The 8,750-nt window shown below is 38.7% G+C and overlaps 1 protein-coding gene and 1 long non-coding RNA gene across 4 annotated transcripts; one reads left to right on the top strand and one right to left on the bottom strand.

The window, feature by feature from the left end:
- The first annotated feature begins 599 nt into the window (after positions 1 to 599).
- LOC112452241 (polycomb protein Pcl) lies at positions 600 to 8,566 on the top strand. 3 transcript variants are annotated; one of them, XM_025012362.1, is made up of 10 exons: positions 600 to 1,119; positions 2,364 to 2,506; positions 2,593 to 2,793; positions 2,913 to 3,104; positions 3,397 to 3,569; positions 3,852 to 4,047; positions 4,168 to 4,418; positions 4,515 to 4,715; positions 4,854 to 5,097; positions 5,280 to 8,566. In XM_025012362.1, the coding sequence occupies exons 2-10, from the start codon at positions 2,378 to 2,380 to the stop codon at positions 6,198 to 6,200; spliced, it is 2,508 nt and encodes an 835-aa protein (XP_024868130.1). In that variant the 5' UTR covers positions 600 to 1,119; positions 2,364 to 2,377; the 3' UTR covers positions 6,201 to 8,566. The 3 variants fall into 3 exon arrangements, with proteins under 3 accessions (XP_024868130.1, XP_024868131.1, XP_024868132.1); XM_025012363.1 differs by lacking the exon at positions 600 to 1,119 and adding an exon at positions 1,268 to 1,929; XM_025012364.1 differs by lacking the exon at positions 600 to 1,119 and having other exon boundaries at positions 2,231 to 2,506.
- LOC112452242 lies at positions 2,741 to 4,251 on the bottom strand. Its single transcript, XR_003040476.1, has 4 exons — positions 4,160 to 4,251; positions 4,004 to 4,077; positions 2,903 to 2,998; positions 2,741 to 2,819 (listed from the first exon to the last, which is right to left on the bottom strand). It is a non-coding gene; the product is annotated as an uncharacterized LOC112452242 (long non-coding RNA).
- Positions 8,567 to 8,750: the final 184 nt, after the last annotated feature.

Below are 8,750 nucleotides of genomic sequence, written 5' to 3'. Positions count from 1 at the left end.
ACTGTACTGCGCATGCGCGAAATGTGCTCAAGGCTCCTGCGCACAAAGAGCGCGTCGACGCGTTTCGCATGGCAGAAATCGATGCGGTGGCCAATCACTTCTCACTTTTCTGTAACTAGCGGAAGATTATTGGCCACGCGTCACGTGAAGTAGCGCAAAAGTCGGACATTTTTTATCCAACAGGGCGCAAAATATAAACGAGACATTTATAAATGTATTATAAATTTGTTTTGTGGTATAAATTTGCGTATTTGCTGTATTCGCGGTGAATATAATAAAACGCAGTAATTATTATATTTTTAATGCACTCTAACAGTAGTCTTGAAATTTTCTAAATTTATTTTGAATTATATTATAAAGTATATTATATTAAACTTTTTTGATATAAGATTATATTAATCTTTGGGGTATGTTTGTATATATATTTTTACTTATTTAATATGTTTATCACATTATATGTTACCACAAGTGTAATATTACTTGTTTACAGCATTTCTCATGCCAAAATGCTCTTGCTTCCACACTTCGAAGCAAGAGCATTACAATAGTTCGTTTATTACGAACTATTGTATTGTTGAATTTACGCACGACGAAATGAATGCGAAATGAATGCGTGAAAAAAAGAAACGCTTTTAAAATATGCTTTTCAACCGAATGGCACGGTGGAAATTTGTATTTAATACAAAGCGGCAGCAAGACTTCGTAACATTTCGGAGAATATGTAACTACACCTGACAGAATTTCAAGTGTTTCCCCGAACATGGCGGACGGTGCTCGTTCGAATTTCCATGGGACACAATGAACGTGCGCCGAGCTCGCCGCGGTGATGCCGATAACTGTGGGCGTGTCGTGATCGTGTAGCCGGCCTACGTGGGTGCCCGGGGCGTCGTCGTGATCGGCGCGGCAGCGCGATACGGAGGCAGCGGGGCCAGGCTTTTGCCGCCGTCGTGCCGTCGTCGCCGCGAGTGCGCCGAGCGGAGCGAACGAACGAGCGTGAGCGGAGAGCCGACCGTGGCGGGGCCCCCCCCATGGTTAAGGTTGCTGTTGGATGTGTCTGATCGGAGCCGGAAGATGAGGCCCGCACGTAGCAGCGCGTGATTCCACGGCCGTGACGCTGAGGTACGAGGGCACGACCGGATCCGCGCCGACCCGACACGATCCGACACTTGGAGTCGCCGCGCGGCGCCGCGCCGCGCCGGGCCGGGCGCGGGTTTATTTACGACGCCGCGGCGCGTTCGGGGACGCGCGCGCCCGGGAGCATCGCCACGAGTCTCCGGGAGTCATCGCCCCGGTGCCAGAAACTGATCCCAGGGACCCCCGGGGGTTGACGGTTGACGGTCCCTACGCTTCTCTCTCTCTCTCTTTCTCCCTTTTCCTTTCTTTCTCTTTCTCTCTCTCTCTCTCTCTCTCTTCTTTCTCTCCCTGTTTCCGTCCGTCCTCCGCGCTGTCCTCGTCGAATTGATCGACTCGACGGACGGGGAATAGCTCGCCCGGAGAAGCGCGAGAGCGGGGAAGATCGTCGGACGCGGTTCCCGAGTCCCGCTGGCACCGCGGGACACGCGGGTGCATCCGTGAATACGACTCCGAGCTGCGTCGCGGCGCTCTCTCCTTCGGCGGCGAGAGTGAGTGCGCCGGACTGTTTTTTTAATGAGATGCCGATCATATGGTCGCGCGACCGCGTACCCGTGCGAATTGTGTAACGTTACACTTGTGAATAGGGTGGCGACGGACGGCATGGACGGTTCGCGATTTATTTGCATCTTCGGTTCGGTCGGACGCGCGTGGTGGCCCGTTGCTCGGACGCTAGCTTCCCTAGCGTCGTCGCTGGTCGTCGCCGATGATCTGAATCGTATCGCTGTGTCCTCCCGTTAATTACACATTCGAACACTTTCTGATCGCGGATTTACGCAAGTACTCACGATAATCCACGTACGTATACGATTTTGAAAACCATGTCTTTAAAATTTCAGTCAAATGTATAGGTTAGCGTACAACGATCTAGAATTCTAGAATCCTAGAACGTGTTCTCTTTTTTTTTTTTTTTTTTTTTTTTGCATAACGGAATGATTGGAAAAGATCGTAAACTACGTGCTCATATATTCCTGCATTGGTATAGTCAACTTCGTGAAAAATATTTGAACAAAAGAAGTGAAACAAAGGCGTGATAAGTTTAATGATTTGTCGTTTGTTTTGTCATATTTATGTCATCAAAAACGTTTAATCCGTAACAGAGGTTACATTTTACAGGGATAATTATTTACAAGATACATAGTTTCCTCTTATTGTTGTAGCTATGACTTAGCTTCTAGTAAATGCATACTCGATCATACTTGATTATTATAGCTGTACTGTTTGTAATTTAGAAACAGGGTAGAAAATGTCAGAACCGGAGGAAAGTCTGGCGGCGCCCGATAGCACCACAAGGGAACAGCGGGTTGGCTTCTCTCATGGAGATGATGTTCTTCAACACAGAGATGGCAAATATTACCTTGGTACAGTTGTCGAGGTACGAGCAAATATAATATACTCCTCTCTTTAACAGTACTTACTCAATAGCGACGATGCAACGATACTGAAATTATTTCTACATAGGTGGACTTGGCTAGGGAAAGATGTCTTGTCAAATTTCTGGACAACACATCTTCCTGGTCGTCGTTTAAAGAGCTGACAAAATTGGCTATGCCAGACTCGGATGTTATGTGTGTTCTTTGTAAAAAATCTCAGCCTAAGACTGACAATGACATTGTTGTTTGCGACAAATGTGGCCGTGGCTATCACCAAATGTGTCATCAGGTGCGCATCAGAATAATTTTTGATATCTGACATAATAGAAATAAGTTGGATTATTAATCAGAAACCGATGAGGATATTAGAGTATGATTTAATAAATGAAGAACCATACGCATTTGTAGCCTGAAATACCGAAACCAGAGCCGGGTAAAGATATTCACTGGATATGTAAAAGATGCACAGATAGCCAGCCACGTACGCGTGAATCCTGCGAGCCAAAAAATTCTATGGTTAAGGCAAGCATCAGAAAAGTTTGCAGCGGTAGGGACCAACCTCAACCACCACCGGATGACATGACAAAATTGCCATATGATGTAAGATTTAAATATAAAATAAATGTTATTACTCAAATGATTTATACATGTGTAAAGGACCGTCTACAATAACCGTAAGAGTATGCAGTAAGCTACTGACTAATGGGATTTTTGTAATTCAAGAATAATCAGCTGCGGTTGGTCAACAGCTTACTGCTTATGTCTTACTGTATACTCCTGCTGCCATTGTAGACGACGCTTAAGATAATGTGCTCTGAATTTATGAAAATAAGATTACTCTACATGTAAGATGATTTTATTGTATATAATTGTATGTAATATATAATTTCAGCCTAATATGTTAAATTGGGATAATCATCACAGAGTGAACGCTGAACAAATTTATTGTTACTGTGGACTTAATGGTGAATGGTATGCACAGATGTTACAATGCGGTCGGTGTAAACAATGGTTTCATGAAAAGTGCATCAGGTGCTTAACTTATCCCTTGTACAGTGGTGATAGGTAAGTACAAGTATAAAAATGGCAGATTCAATCAAATTCAATTTGAACATAGATATAAATATACAAATTTTATTGAAATATAGGTTTTTGAACCGCGTGGATTACCATTGTCATCTCATACATCTTCATTCACAATTTTTAATTTTCTAATTAACTTTTTATAAAATCGAGGCATATGTAACATGAAACTTGGAATCCGCCGACTTACGATTGCTCTTATATGGAGCCACGCGTTACCTCATGCAAGTTTTATTCATAATTTTAAATTAATAATTTTTACAGATTTTATGTATTTGTTTGTTCAACGTGCAATCATGGGAAAGAATTTGTTCGGCGTTTAGAAATGAAGTGGGTAGATCTGGTGCACCTGATGTTGTACAATCTGACTGTTTATAACGCTAAAAAGTATTACGACTTGGACACTGTTATTATACCTTACGCAAATGACAACTGGATGACTCTACAGCTTCCACCACGGGTAGGAGTCGTCAACATTGGAATATACAGTCTACAAAACCAATTATTTTAATTTGTATTATATTTTAATGGTAGTATTTGATAATTGTAGTTTATAATAATATTGTACGTACACTTTTAGATTAGAGATGTCAGTGTTGAAGTACGCAGAGAAACAATATTGACAGTATTGATGAGCAATAGAAACAGGTTCAAGTGCGGTAAGGAAATAAAAAAGCGCACTACAATATGGGGCCTCCGTGTCAGACTGCCGCCACCTTCTCCATTTATCAATTTTCCAATGTCCGGCGAGATAGACGATTCTGTGTTACGTAGATGTTGGGCTGGTAATAAAAGACTACAATACCTTCCACCGCCAACAGAGTTAATATGGTATGCATCTCATTGAAGTACAATACAAAACTAATTATTAATTTTTGTCATATGTACATTAACGTTTGTACAATATGTTAAATTTAATTATTTCAGTCCGGTGAGTTTGTCAGAAAGTACAAAACAATTGATCGCATTAAAGCAAAAGGCATCAGATGACGTAGAAATTCCTGTGAGTCCTACGCATCTGGTCATGCGAGGTACACTTTATCAAAATTCGGAAGCAGAGCAAAGTTCGTGTCCAAGTCCACCTCCATTAACAGAATCCAGTCAATCAATAGAATCTTTAAGAAACAGGTGTCCTATTTTTATACACATTTATTTACTATTTATTGAACTGTTTTCTTGAAGACAACATAGGTTTAACCATTTTTAATTAATATATTTACCCCTTTATCTATATATATAAAATATAATATGAAATTATTTTTCCAGATATTGCACCATAGGCGGCGGTTTTGTAAAAAAATCATTCCCATTTCCTAAGTTGAGTGTACACAGAAGACTTCGTCGTCTATTAGCATTAGGCAATTCACGGAAAAGAATGCTACGTAAACAGAAGAAAAGAGAGAAAGCGTGTGGAGATAGTACTAAGGAAATATTAGAAGAACGAGAAGCGAGATACAGAAAAGCAAGGATATTATTGAAAAATGCCATTGCCAAGGTAAAGGAAAGGAAGGTAAGCTTAACTTCACATTCATGTATATAAACGCGTGATAAAATAATACGATAGTCATTTTACTTTATTATCTATCCTCGGGAAAAATAAAAGATTGCTTACCGCATCATGTTTTTTAATGTGCGGAATGTATTATGCCTTATTTACAAGAATAATAATGCCATTTTTTTCCATTAATACAGAGCAAGCCACAAAGTTCGGAAGCATCCGATTTACCTCCAACACCGCCAACTTCCGTTTCCGGACCACCAACACCACCAGCTACAACATCGGGTATATCCGAGCTGTCTGTACCTAGTTCCGTGGATCTAATGCATCCTTTGCCACCTTCGACGCCTGCGGACACAAGTGGGGACGAAACCAGTTCAAGAGGCACTCTCGATTCTTTTATTCCACCACCCAAAGATTTTCAAGGAAAGAATAATCCATTCAGTGATTTAGGCACACCTTGTAGCATTACTCAACCAATCTCGAGTACACCGTTATCTTACAACCAGTGTCCCATCACCCTACCTTTGCCACTGACGCCTGTGATCTCGCAACCGCCGGTGGTACGTCCAGCCAAGAGGCAGTTATCGGAAAAGGATATTATCGTTGACAGAAACGGGCAAGTGAAACGTAGAAGGACACATCGACGGGGACGTCCACCCATTCAACAGCAAGCCCAGCAACAATTTCAGCCTACCGCCAGCAAGACGGCGGCTATTCTACCGGCTCGTAATAATGAAGTTAAAAGTGAATTTGCCAGGAATTTAAGAAGTTCATTTAATGGTGCTGCGAGCAGTGCAAATAGTCAAATTGGGAATTGTGTGGATTATGCCTTAAATGGTAGGAGACTGAGACAGCGGCAAAGTAATGATAAATTACCTCCTCCCGATCCGCAACCACAAAGAAAGAGCAGCATGTCTTCATCTCCAAAGTGTTCGCCTGTGAAGCAAAGTGCGCCTGACATATCTCTGGACGATCTAAAATCATCGGTGAATATTTACTTCGGTGCAGCTAATAGAATAGCTGCCGGTGAAAAGTTTGTCATCAAAGCGAAGAGGATAGGGCCAAACGGTCAGACACAATACCTCATCGAATGGGAGGGACTCAATACTTAACGGTAAATAATCCGCTTACTACGAATATATTGCAATCGTATACAAATTTTAAGTTGAGATCAAGCGTAAGATGGCGATCACCTATATCGGCATCTTATAATCAATTCTCTCAAGTTGCTTTTACAGCAAAATGATTGTGATCGATTATTTTGCGTTACATGCACTGCCACTTGTTACGTACATTTCATTAAAATATATTTATCGGCGTAGAATATGTGAATGTTCTTGTAAACGTACGTTTCTCATTTTATTTGAATCAACCTTGCGAAGGATTTTTTTTACGCTCAAGACATTACTTATTGTTAGACAATGAATCACCGCCGCATTTAAAATAAAATTGATTTATCGAATAGTGTGTCAAATTATATTAATCAATAATTTCTTTTATGTTCATCTATTTTTAAATTACAAAAAAAAAGTATACGATCCATATTGATTCTCGACGCGTACATCTCACCGTTCACACACATACATCTACATACATAACGAAACGAGTACACACGCCGAAATGCTTGCTTGAAAAAAAACGTTTGCAAGAACAGTCGGATGTATTGCTTATCAACTGTAAATAGTGTAGCATAGTAGACTTACGGAAGTATCGACGATGTAATTCACGCGAAAAAAATTTCGTGTGAGTTACATTCATTTACAGAAAGATTGGCCAATCGTCTTCTCTAAGTATCGAGGATAAATCACGAGTATGAATCAACCAAAAACGAATTGAAGCAGAAATTTGTTCCTCTTATTTGTACTAACGTACTAGCGATTGTTAGTTAGCAGTAAAGAGTAAAGCAAAACGAACATCCTGCAAAGGTTATTTTTCAATACACTGGTAGAGAGATAATCGTCGCCTTCTGTAACTTCATTGTCTTGGATTACATTTTAATTACTCTTTCTGTCGATAACAATACGATGCAAATCAAAAATTCTCAAGAAAGGAACTTGTCTTAATTTTTACAATTATGAATCAGTTTACACGTACATGATATTGAATACATTAAAAGAATGCAATTGTACTTCTCATACAGGTCAGACTTAAATCAATGTACGTACCTGAGACGATGAAGGCACAGATTTAGCATTGCTCATTATTATACAAGACTAAGAGAAAACGACACACCTGTTTCGTACCATTTTAAATTAAAAACGAACGGCGCACTGAATATGTAAGTAATTGGCCAAGTTATCTGTGCAAAAGTAATATCGTCGTGAATATGGACTACTCAAAACTGTGTTATCAGGCACACAATACGTGAGCTCATTATTGTGTAGTTATGCACTGTAAAAACGATCTTCATGCATTAAACTAGAAGCTAAATTACTATTGTACATAAAATAGGTTGATATCTAAACTGTCATGTAACACAGTTAGATATGGTAGTCAGTAAATGTAACAATGTCGCAAATTATCTTACAATAATTTTTGATACAGATTATTTTATACAACTCTGGATCCTGCTGGGATTATTACGTAAGAAGCATTTTGTACCTCAAACTGCACAGAATCTATGGTCATAACTTACTAATCAGAAAATATAAAGCAACTATAAGCGATATAATATAAACATTGCAGTAGCCATTACTAGAGTCTCAAATCAAAAGAGCTTATTAGAAAAGTGAATTAAGCATTTCGTTTTCGATCTATGATGAATTATAGAAATTCGCTCTTGCAATGGAACTTTATTTTATATTTTGCAAATGCACATGTTTATTCACGACGTGTTGCTAATGGGAAATTAATGTACAACGGAACGTAATGTACAAATCCTCATTTCTTATTCTTTTCATCAAACGAAAATTCTATCAGAAACAAAAATTTTGATAGTTTTTTATGCATGATCGTAATAATTTTTTAGAAGCGCATTTGCATTTTTTAAATATAATTCATTCTTATCGAATTTTGCTTAAATTCAATAAGTGAATATCATCCTAGATAATTTCATTTCGAGTTTTTCATTAGATTAAAATGACGAATTTATGATGAAAACTTATGCTTGAACATCAACATTATAAAATATAAGTATTCATCATTGCTATTTATTTAAATTTCTTAAATGTAATGCAATGGCAAATTTTGCATTTTGGTTTCTTGGAAGAGGCTCAAGCAATCTGAGGCCACTGTGGTATGAAATGAGAGATCCTTTACAAATTGTCTTTTTATTATAGTCGTAAGATTTTAGCAAAAATGAGTGTGTCAAAAATTTTGAATCTTCTTTCGTCAATTTTCAGACAAATAATTTTTGTAAAACATATACAATAGTAGAGCTTTTCGCATGTTTCGGCTATGGCGACTCACATTTTATATAAATATTTCTCCCATTTTTCGTAATGCATTATTTAACAATATTTAGAAGAGGATTATTAAAAAATTTTTGAATCAGTATTATGTATAATATACATAATAAATATGTGTGTGTATGTATGGAGGGGTGAGAACCACAGTGGTGTAAGTCATATTTTTAAAAATATTTTCTCGTGTGCATAGATGTAATCTGTACAATATATGAATTGCATCTATGCACACGAGAAAATATTTTTAAAAATTTGACT

The sequence above is a fragment of the Temnothorax curvispinosus genome, unplaced genomic scaffold (genome assembly GCF_003070985.1).
Source record: "Temnothorax curvispinosus isolate PA1 unplaced genomic scaffold, ASM307098v1 QBEX01003113.1, whole genome shotgun sequence".
In the NCBI taxonomy this organism is placed as follows: domain Eukaryota; kingdom Metazoa; phylum Arthropoda; class Insecta; order Hymenoptera; family Formicidae; genus Temnothorax; species Temnothorax curvispinosus.
Note: the sequence above shows the minus strand (reverse complement) of the source record. Positions and strands in the feature narration are given on the sequence as shown.